The 23,567-nt window shown below is 43.5% G+C and overlaps 1 protein-coding gene and 1 non-coding gene across 2 annotated transcripts in view; both read right to left on the reverse strand.

Moving 5' to 3' along the window:
- Positions 1-23,567, reverse strand: part of LOC124716693 (ammonium transporter Rh type A-like) — a 184,269-nt gene that overhangs the window by 120,712 nt on the left and 39,990 nt on the right. The window contains exon 3 of the mRNA XM_047243234.1: positions 21,695-21,845. Coding sequence (XP_047099190.1) covers positions 21,695-21,845 — 151 coding nt within the window. The remainder of the gene's footprint in view (positions 1-21,694; positions 21,846-23,567) is intronic.
- Trnas-cga lies at positions 17,963-18,037 on the reverse strand. The gene has a single exon. It is a non-coding gene; the product is annotated as a tRNA-Ser (tRNA).

Here is a 23,567-nt window from a genome sequence, read left to right on the forward strand (position 1 = left end):
ACTCCCACTATCCTTCCTGAATATTGGTGTGACCTGTGCAACTTTCCAGTCTTTGGATACGGATCTTTCGTCGAGCGAACGGTTGTATATAATTGCTAAATATGGAGCTATTGTATCAGCATACTCTGAAAGGAACCTAACTGGTATGTAATCTCGACTTGCTTTTATTAAATGATTTAAGTTGCTACAATACTCGGAGCATATTTACTTCTACGTTACTCATGTTGGAAGCTGTTTTTGATTCGAATTCTGATATTGGCAGCTGTTCTTGATTTGAATTCTGGAATATTTACTTTGTATTCTTTTGTGAAGGCATTTCGTAAGACTGGTAACTCTGCTTTGGCAGCACTGTCTTCGACAGAGAAGGCATCGCGCAGAGAAGGCATTGATTGTGTCTTGCCGCTAGCATACTTCACATACAACCAGAATCTCTTCGGATTTTCTGCCAGGTTTCGAGACAAAGTTTCGTTGTGGAAACTGTTATAAGCATCTCGCATTGAAGTGCGCGCTAAATTTCGAGCTTCTATAAAAGATAGCCAATGATGGAGATTTTGCGTGCGTTTAGATTTGTTTCTGCAACAGTGTTCTGACCCGTTTTGTGTACAAAGAAGGATCAGCTCCGTCGTTTGTTACTTTATTTTGTATAGACCTCTTACTTGCCGCAGATACTATTTCTTTAAATTCAAGACACATTTGGTCTACTGGAAGCAGTGGAGATTGTCTCTCAGGAAGGCGTCAAGTGAATTTTTATCAGCTTTTCTGAATAAGTATTTTTTCGTTAATTTTGGAGGATCTGGTGGTTACAATATTCAGTCTCGCTACGAAAACCCAGTTTTCACTAATTCCTGTATTTGTTTTTATGTTTGTTATTAGTTCAGGATTATTTGTTGCTAGAAGGTCAAGTGTGTTTTCACACCCGTTTATTATTAGCGTGAGCTCATGAACTAACTGCTCTAAACAATTTTAATCAATGCATTTAACACAATTTCGGATGATGTCTTATGCGTACCTCGGGGGTTTAAACATGTATTTTCGCCAACATAACGAGGGTAAATTAATGTCGCCACCAGCTATAACTGTATGAGTCGGATACATGTTTGAAATTAAATTCAAGTTTTCTTTGAACCTTTCAGTAATTGTATCATCTGAATTGGGAGGTCGATAAAAGGATCCAATAATTATTTTATTCCGGTTGCCAACAATGATCGGCGCCCATACTAACTCACAGGAAATATCTACTTTAATTTCGCGACAAACAGCGACAAACACGCCACCGCAAACTGTGTTTAACCTATGCTTTCGGAACACTATTCGATTTTCCGCGAAAATTTCGGCTGAACTTATCTCCGGCTTTAGCCAGCTTTCAGTTCCTACAACGATTTGAGCATCAGTGCTTTCTATTAGCGATTGAAGCTCTGGTACTTTCCAAACACAGCTACGAGAATTTACAACTGTTGTACCGATGGTTCCTGTATCTACGATCTTCCTGTGTTCGGCCTGAACCCTTTGTGACTGAAGCCCCTTTTGTGTTTTCCCGATACACTCTAACCCAAAAAACCGCCCAGTCCACGCCACACAGCCCCTGCTACCCGTGTAGCCGCCTCTTGCGTGTAATGGACTCCTGACCTGCTCAGCGGAGCCCGAGACCCAACCACCCCACAGCGCAAGTCGAGGAATCTGCAGCCCTCACGACTGCAGAACCGTCTGAGCCTCTGATTCAGACTCTCCACTCGCCTCTGTATCAGAGGTAGGCAATCGGTCCTGTGGACATGCTCAAATGGTGAGCTCTGATTTCATCTCGCGAGCAAGACTGGCCTCTACCACTTCTGTTAGCCGCTCGAAACCAGAGAGAATCTCTTCCGATCCGAAGCAACTCATCATTGGTAATGACGTGAGCCACCATCTACAGTTGACAGCACCCTGCGCTTCTCATGGCTTCCGGAAAGACCCATTCAACGTCTGGATTGACTCCACCCAGTATGCACACGGAGTGCACACTGGCTTTCTTCCTCTTCTTGGCAGCCATGTCCCTAAGGGGCACCTAAAAGTGGAACTCCCAACTACCAATAATCCACCTGTGATTGCCCGGATCCTGCAGGCTGAGAGGTTTCCTCTGAAACAGGATACTGCATTTGGCTGAGTGACAATGTTAGCCACAGATAGCACCTGGAACCCGCTTGTCAGACTAATGAGGGAGCCCTTACGTCCAGCCCCCTGGGATGTCCTTCGCCGCCTGCCACACCCTGAGACAAGCTTCCATGGGTGAGGGGTCAACCTGAGTGCGAGCAGTAACTGGGTTGGCCACCAGTGAAGACCGATCGCTGGACTCGGACGTGCTGGATGTCATTTGGATCCCCACAGCCGGCCCACAACAGTTATGCCAATCCACTGCAGCTTCAAGCTGTGTAACCGAAGCCATCACAGCCCGGAGCTGAGAACAAAGTGTTACCAGCTCGGCTCGCACCTGCACTCAACAGTTACGTTCCCTATCCATACTAAAGATCTTGGAAAACTTCACTGCTCAGAAAAACGAACTATCGATATGTGCTGCGGAACCCTACTGTAGACCCTAACTAATGAACAAGAACTGTGTCTATTAAATTAGATCAATATGCGGAGATTCAAAACTCGAACTACTGAATCTCTCAGGTTAGAATAAATAATTTGTTCCTGATTTGGAACTTGTAATACGTCACAAAATTCGTTTACTTTCCGATGCAAACGAAAACGCGAGAACTGTGTCTATTAGATATTAAATTAACATGCAGAAACTCAAGAAACCAAACTATCAAAGCACACAGATGAAATTGTACGATTCGCTCCTGGTTAGGAACTCATAAAAGTCACCAAATCTGTAACTTCCCTATTGCTGCTTCTGTCTCAGCCCAGTGTTGCTTTAGCGAACCATTCGCAAAACGAATTGTCTCATGCTTCCAGGGCAGAGAGGGCATTGTCATACTGGTAAGTGGGATAGCGCTGCCAAGTTCTTTGTAAAACTGACTCGATTTTGTAATCATCGAAATAACATCACATATCCTCTCACATGGTGGAGTTTCATTCCGGCCGGCCGAAGTGGCCGTGCGATTAAAGGCGCTGCAGTCTGGAACCACAGGACCGCTACAGTCGCAGGTTCGAATCCTGCCTCGGGCATGGATATTTGTGATGTCCTTAGGTTAGTTAGGTTTAACTAGTTCTAAGTTCTAGGGGACTAATGACCTCAGCAGTTGAGTCTCATAGTGCTCAGAGCCATTTGCACCATTAGTTTCATTCCGCTTACTCTTCCCCTTCTGGGTGTTCCGCCTTCTGTTTTGTCCAGCAGTGTATCTTAAATATACAGTGTGTTACAAAAAGGTACGGCCAAACTTTCAGGAAACATTCCTCACACACAAAGAAAGAAAATATGTTATGTGGACATGTGTCGGGAAACGCTTATTTTCCATGTCAGAGCTCATTTTGTTACTTCTCTTCAAATCACAATAATCATGGAATGGAAACACGCAGCAACAGAACGTACCAGCGTGACTTCAAACACTTTGTTACAGGAAATGTTCAAAATGTCCTCCGTTAGCGAGGATACATGCATCCACCCTCCGTCGCATGGAATCCCTGATGCGCTGATGCAACCCTGGAGAATGGCGTATTGTATCACAGCCGTCCACAATACGGGCACAAAGAGTCTCTACATTTGGTACCGGGGTTGCGTAGACAAGAGCTTTCAAATGCCCCCATAAATGAAAGTCAAGAGGGTTGAGGTAAGGAGAGCGTGGAGGCCATGGAATTGGTCCGCCTCTACCAATCCATCGGTCACCGAATCTGTTGTTGAGAAGCGTACCAACATTTCGACTAAAATGTGCATGAACCACATGTTGTGTCGTACTTGTAAAGCCACATGTTCTAGCAGCACAGGTAGAGTATCCCGTATGAAATCATGATAACGTGCTCCATCGAGCGTAGGTGGAAGAACATGGGGCCCAATCGAGACATCACCAACAATGCCCGCCCAAACGTTCACAGAAAATCTGTGTTTATGACGTGATTGCACAATTGCGTGCGGATTCTCGTCAGCCCACACATGTTGATTGTGAAAATTTACAATTTGATCACGTTGGAATAAAGCCTCATCCGTAAAGAGAACATTTGCACTGAAATGAGGATTGACATATTGTTGGATGAAACATTCGCAGAAGTGTACCCGTGGAGGTCAATCAGCTGCTGATAGTGCCTGCACACTCTGTACATGGTACGGAAACAACTGGTTCTCCCGTAGCACTCTCCATACAGTGACGTGGTCAACGTTACCTTGTACAGCAGCAACTTCTCTGACGCTGACATTAGGGTTATCGTCAACTGCACGAAGAATTGCCTCGTCCATTGCAGGTGTCTTCGTCGTTCTAGGTCTTCCCCAGTCGCGAGTCATACGCCGGAATGTTCCGTGTTCCCTAAGACGCCGATTAATTGCTTCGAATGTCTTCCTGTCGGGACACCTTCGTTCTGGAAATCTGTCTCGATACAAACGCACCGCGCCACGGCTATTGCCCCGTGCTAATCCGTACATCAAATGGGCATCTGCCAACTCCGCATTTGTAAACATTGCACTGACTGCAAAACCACGTTCGTGATGAACACTAACCTGTTGATGCTACGTACTGATGTGCTTGGTGCTAGTACTGTACAGCAATGAGTCGCATGTCAACACAAGCACCGAAGTCAACATTACCTTCCTCCAATTGGGCTAACTGGCGGTGAATCGAGGAAGCACAGTACATACTGACGAAACTAAAATGATCTTTAACATGGAAATTAAGCGTTTCCGGACACATGTCCACATAACATCTTTTCTTTATTTGTGGTGAGGAATGTTTCCTGAAAGTTTGGCCGTACCTTTTTGTAACACCCTGTATGTGCTATACATGTATGAAATGCTGTACATGTAATTTCATAGGCAGGAGAAGCAATGAGCAAAAACATAGTCGTTTATAACTGAAGTCTAGTCAGTGTGAAATATAAAAAAACCAACTGAAATATAGAACTTAAAAATGGTTCAAATGACTCTGAGCACTATGTGACTTAACTGCTGAGGTCATCAGCCCCTAGAACTTAGAACTACTTAAACCTAACTAACCTATGGACACCACACACATCCAAGTCCGAGGCAGGATTTGAAGCTGCGACCTTAGCGGTCGCGCGGTTCCAGACTGTAGCGCCTAGAACCGCTCGGCCATCTCTGACTTAATAAGAGAGTAATATCAATGATTATAAGATCAGACCACTTTGTTCTTCTCTGATTAACAGTGTGAGCCGACAAAGACGTTGTACCGGGTATCCCAGAAGTCTTTCTTTCATTACAAACATTCATGAGGCATAAAATATGATACATATACAAATAATTTTTAGCTCGAATTGCATGCGACCTATTAAAGTTTTGTGTACCTACATACTTGCAGTTACTTTGTTTGTTACTCGGCTCAGTGATGCAACAGTATCGGTGTCGGATACCATTTTCAAACAGCAAGTATTCAAACAAGGACAAATCCCAATGTTTCCTCTGGTACCACAAGACACAGTCACCGAAAAGCCTCGAGACAAACTTCCATAGGGCGTACCATGGACAGCCACCAGCTGCAAGATGTGGTACGCGGAGTTTAAGAACACAGGAAGAGCCGTTTTATTTTTATTTATTTATTCTTTGGGTCATTATTCTTTTGACTGGTTTGATGCGGCCAGCAACGAATTTCTCTCCCGCGCCAACCTGTTCATCTCAGAGTAGCACTTACAACCTACGTCCTCAATCATTTGCTGGATCTTTCCCAATCCACGATTTGATGGATATTTTCTAATCCCCGTCTTCGCCTATAGTTTTTGCCCTCTACAGTTACCTATCAATCTATCTAACTTTCAGCATTTGTCTGTAGCACCACATCTCAAATGCTTCGATTCTCTTCTGTTCTGGTTTTACCACAGTCCATTTCTCACTATCATACAATGCTTCGCTCCAGACGTACGTTCTCAGAAATTTCTTCCTCAAATTAAGGCCTATGTTTGATACTAGTAGACTTTTCTTTGCCATGAATGACCTTTTTGCCATCGCTAGTCTGCTTTTGATGTCCTCCTTGCTCCGTACGACATTGGTTATCTTGCTGCGTAGGTAGAAGAATTCCTTAACTTCGTGACCATCAGTCCTGATGGTAACTTTGTTGCTGTTCTCATTTCTGATACTTCTCGTTGCATTCGTCTTTCTTCGATTTACTCTCAATCCATATTCTCTACTCATTAGAGTGTCCATTTCATTCAGCAGATAATGAAATTCTCCTTCTCTTTCACTTAGGATTGCAATGTCGTCAGCGAATCGTATCATTGATACCCTTCCACCTTGAATTTTAATCCCACTCCTGACACTTTCTTTTATTTCCATTACTGCATCTTCGATGCACAGACTTAAAGTAGGGGCGAAAAATTACATCCCTGTCTTATTGCCTTTATAATCCGAGCACTTCGTTCTTAGTCGACCGCTCTTATTATTACCCCTTGGCTCTTGTACATATTGTGTACTACTCCTCACTCCCTATTACCTTACCCCTGTTTTTCTCGGAATTTCGAATATCTTGCACCATTTTACGTTTTCCAACGATTCCAGGTCTACAAATCCTTTGAACGTGTCTTGATTTTTCTGTAGTCTTGCTTCCATTATCAACCGCAAAGTCAGAATTGTCTGTCTGGTGCCTTTACCTTTCCGAAAGCCAAACTGATCGTCATCTAGCACATCCTCAGTTTTCTTTTCCATTCTTCTGTGTGTTATTTTTGACAGCAACTTGGATGCGTGAGATGTTTAGTTGATTGTGTGATAATTCTCCCACTTGTGAGCTCTTGCAGTCTTCGGAATTGTCTGGATGATTTTTTTCCAAAAGTCAGGTGGTATTTTACAAACCAACGTGAATATTCCATTATCTGCCCTGAGCGGAGAAAATCCCCGAACTAGCCGGGGATCGAACCCGGGCCCGTAGGACGGCAATCCGTCACGCTGACCGCTCAGCTTTCGGGGCGGACCGCCAAAACGCATAGGCCTGGACCTAGTGAGCGGAAAATTCAGACAATGTGAACGCCTTTGTGTGTGAAGTCCCAAGAAGTCAGGCCACAGAGCCTCCGATGAGTTGCAGATTTTGAACACACTAGTGCACCGACTCCTACACAGATAAGTTCTTTTCCGTGCATAGACAGCACAGTCTCTCCAACCAAAGGATTGTAGTGCTTGTTATGACGTTGTTGTTGCCGTGCTAGCTGAGGCAGAGGAAGATGACAACCATCTGAAACGTGTCCTTTTATCAGAGTAGACAACATTTCATCTGTATGGTATCGTCGATCGACACAGTGCTAGGATGTGGTGTCCGAGAATCCCCACGCTGTGTTTAAGATCTCCAGAGACAGCCCTAAGCCGAACGTGTGGTGCATTGCGATGCGCAATACAATCATGGGACTTTTTTCCTTCAGTGGAACGAGAATCGCAGCCGATACGTATCTTGATATGTTGCACTTATTTGTCGTGCCAGTGAATCAGAACATTCTGGACTTAATTTTAGAACATGATGGTGGGCCACCTCATTGGGGGTGTGTCACCTCATTGGGGGCTAGATGTTCGCGCCTATTTGGATACAACATTTCCGGGAAGGTGGACTCTGCATGGTGGTCCCATCAACTGGCCACTGCGATCATCGGACAGAACACCACTGGATTACTTCCGCTGGCTTTATGTGAAGGTTTACGAAAACACCAGTGAACGACATCGCCGCATTACTGTCGCCATAACAGCCATCCCTCAAGAAATGTTCACCAGCGCATGGATGTAATTGGAAGGTCGCCTGAATATCCTTCAGGCAACGAAAGGAGCACACGTCGAAATTCATTACTTGTAAGATTGCACACAAAAACTTGGACATGTTACCTGCACTTTGTAATGGTACTTGAATTACGTAACCATTACGGCACCTCACCTCAACCTCTCGATACCAGCAATATTCTACTGTGTTTCTGTAAAATAGTTAACATATTTCTGTCACAACATTCAGATTTGATTTCATTAATGTAGAGGTACTTTGACACATCGATATGTTTATATTGCAATAACATTATACATATGTGTATTCATTCTTTTGTCACTATGATCTTTGACGTACTTGTAACTCTGAATTTAGGGCGCGCAAGCGGTTATTAGAGAGTCAAGTTTTGGTCGTCATGTTGAAAAGACGTAAATTGTAGTCAGTTTATGAAATGTGAACTTTAACAGTGACGAAGATACAGGGTGTTTCAAAAATGACCGGTATATTTGAAACGGCAATAAAAACTAAACGAGCAGCGATGGAAATACACCGTTTGTTGCAATATGCTTGGGACAACAGTACATTTTCAGGCAGACAAACTTTCGAAATTACAGTAGTTACAATTTTCAACAACAGATGGCGCTGCGGTCTGGGAAACTCTATAGTACGATATTTTCCACATATCCACCATGCGTAGCAATAATATGGCGTAGTCTCTGAATGAAATTACCCGAAACCTTTGACAGCGTGTCTGGCGGAATGGCTTCACATGCAGATGAGATGTACTGCTTCAGCTGTTCAATTGTTTCTGGATTCTGGCGGTACACCTGGTCTTTCAAGTGTCCCCACAGAAAGAAGTCACAGGGGTTCATGTCTGGCGAATAGGGAGGCCAATCCACGCCGCCTCCTGTATGTTTCGGATAGCCCGATGCAATCACACGATCATCGAAATATTCATTCAGGAAATTAAAGACGTCGGCCGTGCGATGTGGCCGGGCACCATCTTGCATAAACCACGAGGTGTTCGCAGTGTCGTCTAAGGCAGTTTGTACCGCCACAAATTCACGAACAATGTCCAGATAGCGTGATGCAGTAATCGTTTCGGATCTGAAAAATGGGCCAATGATTCCTTTGGAAGAAATGGCGGCCCAGACCAGTACTTTTTCAGGATGCAGGGACGTTGGGACTGCAACATGGGGCTTTTCAGTTCCCCATATGCGCCAGTTCTGTTTATTGACGAAGCCGTCCAGGTAAAAATAAGCTTCGTCAGTAAACCAAATGCTGCCCACATGCATATCGCCGTCATCAATCCTGTGCACTATATCGTTAGCGAATGTCTCTCGTACAGCAATGGCAGCGGCGCTGAGGGGATGCCGCGTTTGAATTTTAAATGGATCGAGGTGTAAACTCTGGCGCATGAGACGATACGTGGACGTTGGCGTCATTTGGACCGCAGCTGCAACACGGCGAACGGAAACCCGAGGCCGCTGTTGGATCACCTGCTGCACTAGCTGCGCGTTGCCCTCTGTGGTTGCCGTACACGGTCGCCCTACCTTTCCAGCATGTTCATCCGTCACGTTCCCAGTCTGTTGAAATTTTTCAAACAGATCCTTTATTGTATCGCTTTTCGGTCCTTTGGTTACATTAAAACTCCGATGAAAACTTCGTCTTGTTGCAACAACACTGTGTTCTAGGCGGTGGAATTCCAACACCAGAAAAATCCTCTGTTCTAAGGAATAAACCATGTTGTCTACAGCACACTTGCACGTTGTGAACAGCACACGCTTACAGCAGAAAGACGACGTACAGAATGGCGCACCCACAGACTGCGTTGTCTTCTATATCTTTCACATCACTTGCAGCGCCATCTGTTGTTGAAAATTGTAACTACTGTAATTTCGAAAGTTTGTCCGCCTGAAAATGTACTGTTGCCCCAAGCATATTGCAACAAACGGTGTATTTCTATCGCTGCTCGTTTAGTTTTTATTGCCGTTTCAAATATACCGGTCATTTTTGAAACACCCTGTATTTTCAAGTATGTTTTATATTGTGAAGTGATATTGCAACAAAAGTAATAAAAAAGAAGTGTAACTTAAATTCGGAGTGCTGATTACTTTTTTACATCACCATTCTGTTAACTTGCAAAAGTTTAATCTTCAAGAATGGTTCATGAAACACATCTATAAAACTTTTGAATATCGCAGAATAACACCTAGGCCTCTTTGCATCCGAGCTTGGAATCATCACCACCTAGATTTTCGATAATTGAGCCATGAGTTCACAACGAGACCAGCGTGGGAAACACGAAAAGATGAGTGCCTAGTTTATCCATTATTTCATGAAATAATGGAATTATGAAAATAATGAAATTAACTGTGCTCTAATGACACCTGCCACATAATCACCGTTGTTGTTGCCACAAAATGCAATATTTATCAGCGTGAGCAACACTACAATCATAATTAATTTTTGACCTTTGTTGTGGTAGGGTTGTTAGAACTTCAAGATAAAAGACATATGACTACGTGCCATTTTTTCTTCCTTGCTCGTGTTTTTAATGGGGGAAAAATCTACGGGACACCCTGAATCTCACTTGTGAAATGCAGTCTTGAGGAAACGGTGAGAGTCGAGCGCGAATATCAGACTCGTAATCCCCCCCTCCACCGCCCCTTCCCCGTCATCGGCACACGGACACAGAGAGGGGGAGGTGCGAAGGTGGAGGATGCGCCGACAAGGAGAGACAGGCCAGTGAATGATTCCAGTGTGGCGTTACAGTGACAAATGGGCCAGCTTCCGCCAGCAAAATAAGAATACGCAATACGAGCAGACTCGCCACCTCCCCCCCATCCCCCCCCCCACCCCTATATTAGAAATGTCATCATAGCGAATCATCCCAGCCGGCCATAGTGGCCGAGCGGTTCTAGGCGCTACAGTCTGGAACCGCGCGACCGCTACGGACGCAGGTTCGAATCCTGCCTTGGGCATGGATGTGTGTGATGTCCTTAGGTTAGTTAAGTACTTCTACGTTCTAGCGGACTGATGACCTCAGAAGTTAAGTCCCATAGTGCTCAGAGCCATTTGAACCATTTTTGGATCATCCCATCAGAGGAGTGACTACCTCTGCTGTTCGGTCCTTCTGCAGAAAAAACACGTTCTGCTTTTCAAGCTCCATTGTATGTTCAAGAGAATTTGTGGAAGTGGGAGGGAGTAGGGTGGCGTGGGGACAAATCTACATGTCTGTCTCTTCTCCCGGTTTGAAAGCAAGTAAAATACATAGCAGGAAAAAATAGCAATATCATGAAGGAGTTGTGCGAAAGCTTTTATGCGTGTTTCTGCATCTGAAAGATGAGATCCATTCAAGCTTCCCGCCAGTGGCATAAGAGTAACGCGCAAATCAGGTTTGCTTTAAATACACGCTATAACGGCCAAGAGCGTTACTTACCTTCGAGATTGGACGTGGTGAGTTGTTGTTAGTCAGAAACACCTTCAAGGCGACAAAGACGTTATTATCAACACTTCACTGAGCTTGAGAGAAGTCGTGTAATAGGACTACGAGAATCTGGATCTACTTTCCGCGATACTGCAGAAAGACTTGGCAGGGATGTAGCCATTGTATTTGATGGCTGCCAGCGGTGGTCAGGGCAACGTACAGTTGCAAGACGACCGGGCTCCACGTGCCCACGTGGCACTATAGAAAGTGGACCTTCATGTTCGACGTGTGGCTCTGCAGCACCTGCTGCATCTGCAGCAGCAATCTCAACGGCAGTTGGCACCGCAGTGACACAACGAACTGTCACAAACCGGTTACTTCAAGGACACCACCCAGACTGACCCCAAGCCACAGCCATTCGCGACTTCAGTAGCGTCAAGGCCCATTGGAGGTCTGGATAGAGGTCTGTTGTTTTTTCTGAAGAAAGCTGGTTCTGGCCTCGCTGTCAGTGATGGCCGTGTATTGGTTAGAAGGAGGCCAGTTAAGGATCTGCATCCAACCTTCCTGCCTGCTAGACACGCTGGACTTAAACTTGGAGTTATGGTCTCGGATGCGATTTTGTATAACTGCAGGTGCCCACTCGTGGTTATCACACACACCCTGACTACAAATCTGTATGTCAGTTATAACACCTCGGTAGAGTTTACAGTGATAAAAGCTATAGCAAGAATAATTTAAAATTAAGAATAGAATTATTAGAGGGGAAAATAGTGTAGAATCAGAGTACGGTGATTGCAGATCAAAATTGTGGTATATTGGTATATCAGCAAGTAGTTTAACGTCTAAATACCGCACATCCACGGAAGCTCCGTCATGGAGAAGGCAGTGACAAACTCTGGTGATGAAAAACCTATAAAAAGGCCTGATCGTCATTATTAACGCCTTTTTTTCCTTGACTGTCTCGTTAAAGGGCGGGGAACCCGTGTCAGTCAGAGAGACAATAATTAGATTGGACTTTACCGTGTTAAGATTCACGATAAACTGTTAGAATACTACAGAGATTAAAAGTGATGTAGTGTACCATCTCTGACTGTTGGTAGCAACGGAGTATTAAGGGGCTCCGGAAAGGCTCAAAATCATGAAAAGTTCAATTTTTACTTTTTTGCGTTTTCTGAATCTGCAGACTATTACCTTTTAATAGATATATAATTTATTCAATTCCGAAGACTACAACTATTTTTAAATTTTTTTTTTGAAATGTGTTCTACATAGGCGTGACCCACTGTGGCGCTGTTAAACTGCTGTCAAATGGTGTTATTATTAACGTCCGTGTTCATCAGGAACATTTTAGTGATGTGAGATAAAGTATGTGTTGTGGCTAACCTGTGATGGTTCAATATAAATCGCTGGTGTGATTGTCGATTGTTTCATCTTTATTTACTCTGTCGTTATCTCGAAAATATTCGTAATTAATTCTGTTTCTCGAGTCTCTGTTTTGTTGAAGTATAATAATGAGTAAAAGTAAAGTTATTAGAAATCCTCTGAAGGCTTTTAAGAAAAGGAGAAATGTTGGAAAGCCAAAGGTATGTGTTATTACTGTAAACAATAAAGACGATAACCAAGTGAGTGAACCTAACCTCTCAAGTACACCTGCCCATAGCAGTCAAAGTGGGAAAGAAAATACTTCACAGAAGAAGCTTGGTTCAATGAGTGAAAACTATGAATGTTTTATGGGCGAATCGGATGTGAATGAAATATTTGGTATGTCGGTTCTCAAAGGAATTTTTTCAAACTGTGTAAGATGTATTCATTGTAGTGAAGTTGGTCTGGAACTCTCCATAATAAAGCACGTAGGACTTGCTAGTGAAATACAACTGAAATGTGATAAGTATTCATACATGACCACCTTTTGGAACAGTGTTGCAGTAACTGCAACTGAAGAAAATGGTAGCAAAATCTACGAACACAACAACGAGCGATGCTTGCTTTAGACAAGGAACGCCTTCGGGCTGCAGACAGGGCTGTAAAGAGTCTAGAAATACAAGCAAGAGTAAACAGGAGGAGGAACAAGAGGAAGCTGGAGGATGAGTTTGCAGAGGATGAAGATAATCCATCCTATGGACCTGGAATGCACTAAAAAGTTAATCCAATCTTTGTCGCTCGATTCCCAAAACTTTTATTTTCTCATACTAATTACATGTTTTCTAAGGATCTTCCAAACATATTTGTTTCAAACTTTCAGTAAATATTACACAGTACCTTCTGCATAATTTAACACAGCCTTTTTCCAAAAAAACTGTATATTTTTGAATATATAAATAAAAATTGCAAAAAAATATTGTGAATTTTCATTACAATTGAAAAAAAAATCATCTTTAATAACTGAACTAAAATTTTGTAAAATCCCTGTGTTAAGTTGTAGCCCATATTCCAATAAATAATCTGTAAAAAGTTCAACTTCCTACCTCAAATACTTTGTGAGGAAAGATGTAATTTATAAGTGTTATTTTAACATTGCAAGTATAGGGCGTTCCGGAGCCCCTTAAGGGGATTTTAGGACTTTAGTGCTAGAGTGGAACTTTACGGACATATAGACGACAGAAACTCAAATTATGTGCTGATACGAGTGAATTCAGAGGTACCGGTATTCAGATATTAACGTGTTGACTTTTGAATGTGTCGTGTGCTGTTAGTTGCGAATCTGGACGTAGAGCGCGTGCATATAGGCATTTGCGGACTATTTAGATTCCTCCAGGCTAGAAACCTTTTAAATAGACCATCATCCATCACCATCTTAATCCTTGAATATAGAGTGACAGTGAAACACAAGAGTGTTGTACTTATCTCATTTACCTAGTACTAATCAGTGATGGTTTTACGGAACCAAAGCTATTCAGCATTAAGTCAGCACCATCTAGCGGAAAGCGTAGGCATTAACTAACACGCTAACAGAAGTGGGCGTTTGCGTGTTTTACAGACTGCTTAATATAAACTTTTTGACTCTTTGACGTCCCCACTCCCTCCGAAAGGTGGCGCAGGCTGTCTTAATCATAAAAGGGGAGAGTTTTAGACTCGCAGTAATAGCAAAACACAAGGCCCACACCTCATTGGAGAGTCTTTGCTGTCACGTCAGGAAGTAAAGCCGGAAAACCTACCGGTGATATGTATCTACGAGCAACTTAATCTAACTAAAACTAGATTACGCTAAGGACAACACACACACCCACACCCGAGGGAAGACTCGAACCTCCGACCGGCGAAGCCGTGCAAACTGCAGCAAGACGCTCTAGACCGCGCAGCTACCCCACCCAGCCGACAGTGTTCCAGGAGGTGTTTTCCAACAGGATAACACACACATACCGCTGTTCTAATCCATCAAGCTCTGTAGACTGCTGACACGTTGCCTCGGCCTGCTCGATCACCAAATCTGTTCCCGATAGAGCGGCATACGGAACATTATCGGATGACATCTGCAGCGGCATCCACAAACATTATTAACTATCCGAAACAGAGTAGGTTGACAGATACTGGCTTGGAATCCGTCCTTTACGCAATTCATGGTTGGATTAAAACTGCAAAACTAACAAAAATGCTGTGAGCATAAGCTACGAAGAATCTTGCCATTTGCGGGCAAGGTGTTTTAGTCGGAAATCCCGCGCAGAGCAGACGCTGGGAGTGCGGTGTTCACTTCACTTTCTGATACAGGCTAGGCAGAATCTATTTCCTTTTCTTCTTGATACGGTACGACAGTCTCAGCCTTTGGAACAGTGAGACGCGGAGGTGATATCTGCAGGTAGACAGGTAACAGTCCGAACTCTGATGATCTCCAACGACAAGCGTGCAGTCATCGCGTATGCTCACAATTACGGTAAGATCGTACAGCAGTTTCGGTAGATTAGGTTGCAGCAATGTTAGGGCTTTCCTGGACTCACGCAAATTCACTGAGGTTCACCACGACTGAGTTCACAGGCATGGTGCATGTGTAGTTTCTTTCGATCATGCACCCAATGTACTCATACGGCTCCATTGTGTGTAATGAATGTATTGGGAAGTGTTTTTGTCATGGTCATATATACCCTCATTAGATAGCCTTCCCAGACAGTGTTATTTCCGTTGCAATCGATTTCATGTATCATTTAAATGTTCTTCAAGTGTGTGTAATTAAATGTTGTGAAGTTTTGTACTAACCTGTGCACGCACAATAACATGTAATATTATTGGGTTTACCTGATCCATTTATTTAATTTCGTAAGTAGCACGTTCTTCTCATGTGATCAATCAGTAAAATATTTGTGGAAATTTCAGTATTTGGAACTCAATGCTAGAGACTCTTTCCTATCAAACTGCGTCAAAATTAATTCCCTTGCTTAGCTTCATTAGACACTCAGATTTCAATAAGCGATCTGCCTCTCAGTATATCTTGTTGGTGGAGATCTGGTACACTCACACACGGCATCTTGCAATATGAACTAATTGGACGAACACAATTTAGAAGGCCACACGAACAAAGTTATTCTACAGGTCTACGTGAGCTTTGACTTAAATTGTTTTTCAGCATGAACCGGTATAACAAAAATAAAAATTTATTGCTTCCATTGGCAGATGTATTCGAGAATGAGAAGCACACCTCAGTCCTCGCAACACGTATACAGGATGAATCAGCCAACGTTTGCCGCGCAAATACTGCGGAAATGGAAACTGATGATGATGTGCGGTTTTCATAGAATGGATTAGTAGTCAGGTACTCGTATTGATAACCAATGAACAGACTGTTGTAATACTTAGAAAGTGTATTTTTTGCGGAAACACACTTTTTTGAATAACACTATGCCTGTTGACATTAACAAACTAAATGTAGGGTAAATTATAATGTCAGAGGCGTTTGTTGTAGGATTCTAGAGTCATTTTCAATATATCGTATTTTGAGAAGTTCCTGTATAGAACTTGTACAATACCTTGTAACCTCCCCACGCGAAATAATTTTTTTTAAATTTTATTTGGTTAATGATTCTAATTTTTGTGTAACCTCACAAAAAAACTTAATTAATAATAATAATAATAATAATAATATGATTCTATTTTTTGTGTAACCTCTGAACAAAATTGGTTCCCATTTAATGTACCCACAAAATTCTTTTCTCATTTAATATAAGCTCGAAACAGAAAAATTCCTAAACCTCGCAATAAAAAATAAATTCAGTAACCTGGTAAAATTTGGACGACAGCAGTGCTGCGTCATGGCCCTGTAAGATCATTCGGAATAAAAAGCAAAAATTCTCACCTCGATAAAGTCGGCAACTATCTGCTCTTACAATAGCTCTTTTACGGCACAGCTCTGTGCAATGCTGGCGTATACATTTGTTATTTATGAAAGGAAGCAAATGATTTTTCTTTTGCAACAATCGGAATGATCATGCATTAAAAAAAAAAATTAAATTCTTTAAATTGAAATGAATGCTTGTTAGAAATTAGACAAAGATTATTATTAGGACATTTTTAAAAGATTTACATGTGAGTTTGCATAATATTACTAGATATGCGCGAGGCTGCTTTTTTACCTTATACAATAATACTCAGGCTCCGGCATCGCTGCACCGCGACCGGCCCAGCCAACACGATACACCAGACCAGACCAGAGCAGACTGCTCATTAGCCACAACTTACTGCTACAGCTACACAGTTCGTACTGCAGTCAACACTGCTCTTTGGTCTCAGATTCTCTTATAGCTTACATATCGCAGGCAGCACATACCTCTTACAACCTGAGGTATCACATACTAAAGAAAACACAAGTGCATACAGTAATTATGTGGATTCTCGATAGCAACGAGACAACTGACCCTTCCATGTTGTGTTCAAAATGACCACCGACAGTGGCAATACAAGCTTCTGGTCTGGTATGGTATGACTGCAGCACACATGCCAGCATTTGAGCGGGGATGTCCGAGCAGTGTGCAGGTGTATGTCGTTGTACGTCATAGGGTGTAGTTGGTATGCTCTTGCAGACAGTGCCTCTCAGTTTTACCCACAGAAAAATATCTAGACCTATCAAATCCAGGGAATGGTCCGGCCAAGGTACAGGTCTTCTGTGTCCGATCCAACGATTTGGAAACAACTCGTGAAGACATGCTGGACAGCCATCATGTTGGTAACATGGTTTCCTCCCAGTCTGCAGAGGAACGTCTTGTAGCATCCTTGGAAGATGGTCTGTTAGAAGACCGCAATATTTTTGTGCTTCCAGTGAAATGCAGGCCTGTGAGAAGATGGTTCACTATCCTACACCACACTCTGTCGACGCTGACGAAACCAATGGGGATGGTCAACAGACCAATAGTACATGTTTCACTGGTTTACTTGGCACTGATTAGTAAATGTGGTTTCATTACTAAACAAGATACATGATACATCTGCAGTATCCTGTCTCAACGTCCGTGTACAGAAGTTAACACGATACTAATAACTGTTTTCACGCAGCTCTTGATGGAGAGAGATGTAATGGGGATGAAACCTACGGACAATGCGTAGGACACTTGCCTTACTCATGCCACTACCTCGAGCTATTGCGCGGGAGGTAACATGCGGATCAGCTGCAACAGTAGCAAGAACATTAATTTCCGCCTCTTTTGTCGTCACGTGTTTCCTTCTATTACGTTGTGTAGGTTTCATAATCCCATTTGTACATAACTGGTTGAAGAGGTTGATAAGTGCAGATTAAAACTGTGTGCCCGACCGAGACTCGAACTCGGGACCTTTGCCTTTCGCGGGCAAGCGCTCTACCAACTGAGCTACCGAAGCACGACTCACGCCCGGTACTCACAGCTTTACTTCTGCCAGTACCTCGTCTCTTACCTTCCAAACTTTACAGAAGCTCTCCTGCGAAACTTGCAGAACTAGCACTCTCCGCTGCAGAGTGAAAATCTCATTCTGGAGGTTGATAAGTATTTGCAGAGATGGTTGACGTCTATTGGGATATCTTGCCGCATACACCGTACAAGAACGAACTGCATTCTTCCTGCATTCCCCTTACACCATGAGCACGTCGACTTTTCGTCCGCTCACGACCTACTCTTGGACTATCACACACGAAGGACAGCAAAGCACTCTACACACAAGCATACCGTAAGCAAACATAATAACATCGTACTTAGCAACTACGCAGGTTGAATGGCACAAATAAGTGCTGGTGTAGAATCTTTTCAAAACACAATGGTTGCCCAGCAAGTAATGCACCGCATTTTTTCTCGGCCGAAAACAGTGCTACGAATGCGAAAACGTTACGTATGTGTTACTTGAAGTCTCCTGAGCGAGTGCGTCAAGTTCAAATGGCTCTGAGCACTATGCGACTTAACATCTGAGGTCATTAGTCGCCTAGAACTTAGAACTAATTAAACCTAACTAACCTAAGAACGTCACACATATCCATGCCCGAGGCAGGATTCGAACCTGCGACCGTAGCGGTCGCTCGGTTCCAGACTGTAGCGCCTAGAACCGCACGGCCACTCCGGCCGGCGTGCGTCAAGTGTTCGTCACTTCCGACAGATAGCGTATCTGCAGGCAGTGTCAAAATGTCGTCTGTAAGTGATGTACGTTACAAGCAACGTGCCGTCATTGAACTTCTCAGTGCAGAGAAAGAAACTGTGGGGGATATTCACAAACGCCTGTGCAAAGTCTATGGAGCACCTGCTGTCGGCATCAGTCCAGTTGGTCACTGGCCACGGAGTGTGAGGTCATCAGAAGGAGGTTCGGCGGAGCTCAACGATTTGCAGCGCGTCGGGGAGACCGTCCACGGCTCTCACACCTGACATGTTGCAGCGAGCAACTGCTTCCGCCGGCGAGGTCATAATTGTTGTGACTTGGCAAGACAGCCAAGCCACTATGAGAGGAAGCCGAAAGGCACGCGTTTAAGCTCACGCAGCCTGGCGTGAGGTCTGGAACAGTTAAAGGAATTGAGTGTAGTAAAAAAAAGTACGGAGCTTATGGAATACTTAACTTCAATCCATAATTTGTGAACATCGGTCTGACGGTACATGCATCACAAGATAAATAGCAAATGATAATGGCGCCTTGCTAGGTCGTAGCAATTGACGTAGCTGAAGGCTATGTTAACTATCGTCTCGGCAAATGAAAGCGTAATTTGTCAGTGAACCATCGCTAGCAAAGTCGGCTGTACAACTGGGGCGAGTGCTAGGAAGTCTCTCTAAACCTGCCGTGTGGCGGCGCTCGGTCTGCAATCACTGATAGTGGCGACACGCGGGTCCGACGTATACTACCGGACCGCGGCCGATTTAAAGGCTACCACCTAGCAAGTGTGGTGTCTGGCGGTGACACCACAGTAATCACCGAATTCTGGGACTATGAAGGTGTAATTCTCATTCATGTGATGTCAAGAGGCGGTGACATTAATTCAGAAGCATATGTCACTACATTAAGGAAACTCAACACGCGCTTTCGGCGACTTCGGCGCCACAGCAAACCAGGAGATGTTTTGCTGCAACACGATAACGCTCGGCGACACACAAGTCTGAGGACTGCTGAACACATCGCAAAACAGGGTTGGACAATGTTATCCCATCCGCCCTACAGCTCTGGCCTAGCCCCGGCGTACTTCCACTTGTTTGGGCCATTAAAGGATGCCATTCGTGGAAGACGTTTTAAGGGCGATGCGGAAGTGATTCACACAGTGAAGCAATGGCTCCGCCAACAGTTCAAGGATTGGTACCGACAGGGCGTACGCGCCCTTGTTCCGCGCTGGAGGAAAGCCATGGAACGGGATGGAGATTACGTGGAAAAATAGGGTGTGTAGATAAAACACCACTGTTACGTGTGTATAATTCACATTATGTTCAATAAAGAACTGCTGAAGAAAAAAATGCGGTGCATTATTCTCTCGGCAGCTCAAGTACGATTTCTCGCAAACGACTCGCACTAGAATCCTCAAACAAACTCTACAGACATCCTAATTTACCCTGCTTTTAGTCTGCTGACATCAATAGGTGGAAAAGAAAATTGAGAATGCGCTAGGTGACGATCAGTTTGGCTTTAGGAAAAGTAGAGGGACGAGAGAGGCAATTCTGACGTTACGGCTAATAATGGAAGCAAGGCTAAAGAAAAATCAAGACACTTTCATAGCATTTGTCGACCTAGGAAAAGCGTTCGACAATATAAAATGGTGCAAGCTGTTCGAGATTCTGAAAAAAGTAGGGGTAAGCTATAGGGAGAGACGGGTCATATACAATATGTACAACAACCAAGAGGAAATAATAAGAGTGGACGGTCAAGAACGAAGTGCTCGTATTAAGAAGGGTGTAAGACAAGGCTGTAGCCTTTCGCCCCTACTCTTCAATCTGTACATCGAGGAAGCAATGATGGAAATAAAAGAAAGGTTCAGGAGTGGAATACAATACAAGGTGAAAGGATATCAATGATACGATTGGCTGATGAGATTGGTATCCTGAGTGAAAGTGAAGAAGAATTAAATGACCTGCTGAACCGAATGAACAGTCTAATGAGTACACAGTATGGTTTGAGAGTAAATCGGAGAAAGATGAAGGTAATGAGAAGTAGTAGAAATGAGAACAGCGACAAACTTAACATCAGGATTGATGGTCACGAAGTCAATGAAGTTAAGGAATTCTGCTACCTAGGCAGTAAAATAACCAATGGCGGTCGGAGCAAGGAGGACATCAAAAGCAGACTCGCTATGGCAAAAAAGGCATTTCTGGCCAAGAGAAGTCTACTAATATCAAATACCGGCCTTAATTTGAGGAAGAAATTTCTGAGGATGTACGTCTGGAGTACAGCATTGTATGGTAGTGAAAACCGGAACAGATGAGAATCGAAGCATTTGACATGTGGTGCTATAGACGAATGTTGAAAATTAGGTGGACTGCTAAGGTAAGGAATGAGGAGGTTCTACCCACAATCGGAGAGGAAAGGAAAGGAATATGTGGAAAACACTGATAAGAAGAAGGGACAGGATGATAGGACATCTGCTAAGACATGAGGGAATGACTTCCATGGTACTAGAGGGAGCTGTAGAGGGCAAAAACTGTAGAGGAAAACAGAGACTGGAATACGTCAAGCAAATAATTGAGGACGTAGGTTGCAAGTGCTACTGTGAGATGAAGAGGTTAGCACAGGAAAGGAATTTGTGGCGGGCCGCATCAAACCAGTCAGTAGACTGATGACCGAAAAAAATCAATAGGTATTGTTCCATTTAAAAATGTGTATGTCCATTCTCTAGTGTTGTTACAGTCTGTTTATCGGCCAACAATACGAGTCCCTGAGTACTAATCCATTCTGTGAAAACCACTCATCGATAACATTTTCCAGTTCTGCAAATATTTGCGGTGCAAGTTTTAGGTGATTCACCCGGTATATTCTTCCCACGCACTCGGATAAAGCTGACTGTGCTGCTGCATACTGAGCCGCTACTTCGCATGCACAGCCTCACCTTGATGACTCTGGTGCCGATGCGCTGGGTGGCCGTGCTGACGGCCGTCTCGATGATTCCCATCACGACCATCTGGAGGGGCGTCAGCGTTCCCAGCAGCAGGCCCGCCGATATCAGCACGGTGCACACCGTCAAGTCTGCACGCACCAAACTGCCAAACACCACACAAAAACAAAGCCGTCATGACGAACTCTCAAGTAGCAATACTAAATACCAGTAGGCTGTAGCCACAGATGCTCTGCTTGTCGTTACTTATCACTTGTTTATGGCCCTATGCAACCGAACTAAACAGCCAGCCTCTTTAACAGTTACTGCTGTAGCAGACATAAAATATAGCTTTCCGAAACAATTATAACAGTCTAGATATCAAGGCACATTTATTCAAAGATTTCGATCATTACATGATCACCTTCAGACGTGAAGCTGACAACCGATATTCAGCGTTTCTGCTCCATGCATAGTCATTGTCGATCACAATATCTAGGTCCGAAGACGATCATGTAATGTTCGAAACTGGTCACTTTTGGATATATGTGCCTTGCGATCAGTTGTTGTTGTGGTCTTCATTCCTGAGACTGGTTTGATGCAGCTCTACATGCTACCCTATCCTGTGCAAGCTGCTTCGCCTCCCAGTACTTACTGCAACCTACATCCTTCTGAATCTGCTTAGTTTATTCATCTCTTGGTCTCCTTCTACGATATTTACCCTCCACGCTGCCCTCCAATGCTAAATTTGTGATCCCTTGATGCCTCCGAACATGTCCTACCACCGGTCCCCCCTCCTTGTCAAGGTGTGCCACAAACTCCTCCCCAATTCAATTCAGTACCTCCGTATTAGTTATATGATCTACCCATCTAATCTTCAGCATTCTTCTGTAGCACCACATTTCCAAAGCTTCTATTCTCTTCTTGTCCAAACTATTTATCGTCCATGTTTCACTTCCATACGTGGTTACACTCCATACAAATACTTTCAGAAACAAATTCCTGACACTTAAATCTATACTCGATATTAACAAATTTCTCTTCTTCAGAAACGCTTTCCTTGCCATTGCCAGTCTACATTTTATATCTTTTCTACTTCGACCATTATGAGTTATTTTGCTCCCCAAATACCAAAAGTCCTTTACTACTGTAAGTGTCTTATTTCCTAATCTAATTCACTCAGCATCACCCAACTTAATTCGGCTACATTCCACTATCCTCGTTTTGCTGTTGTTGATGTTCATCTTATATCCTCCTCTCAAGACACTGTCCATTCCGTTCAACTGCTCTTCGAAGTCCTTTGCTGTCTCTGACAAAATTACAATGTCATCGGCAAACCTCAAAATTTTTATTACTCTTCCATGGATTTTAATACCTACTCGGAATTGGTCTTTTGTTTCCTTTAGTGCTTGCTCAATATACAGATTGAATAACATCGGGGAGAGGCTACAACCCTGTCTCACTCCCTTCCCAACCACTGCTTCCCTTTCATGCCCCTCCACTCTTATAACCGCCATCTGGTTTCTGTACAAATTGTAAATAGCCTTTCGCTCCCTGTATTTTACCCCTGCCACCTTCAGAATTTGAAAGAGAGTATTCCAATCAACATTGTCAAAAGCTTTCTCTGAGTCAACAAATGCTAGAAACGTAGGTTTGCCTTTCCTTAATCTATCTTCTAAGATAAGTCGTAGGGTCAGTATCGCCTCACGTGTTCCAATATCTCTACGGAATCCAAACTGATCTTCCCCCCAGGTCGGCTTCTACGAGTTTTTCCATTCGTCTGTAAGGAATTCGTGTTAGTATTTTGCAGCTGTGAGTTATTAAACTGATAGTTCGGTAATTTTCACTTCAACACCTGCTTTCTTTGGGATTGGAATTGCGATCTACT

This window comes from Schistocerca piceifrons, chromosome 9 (assembly GCF_021461385.2).
Source record: "Schistocerca piceifrons isolate TAMUIC-IGC-003096 chromosome 9, iqSchPice1.1, whole genome shotgun sequence".
Classification (NCBI taxonomy): Eukaryota; Metazoa; Arthropoda; class Insecta; order Orthoptera; family Acrididae; genus Schistocerca; species Schistocerca piceifrons.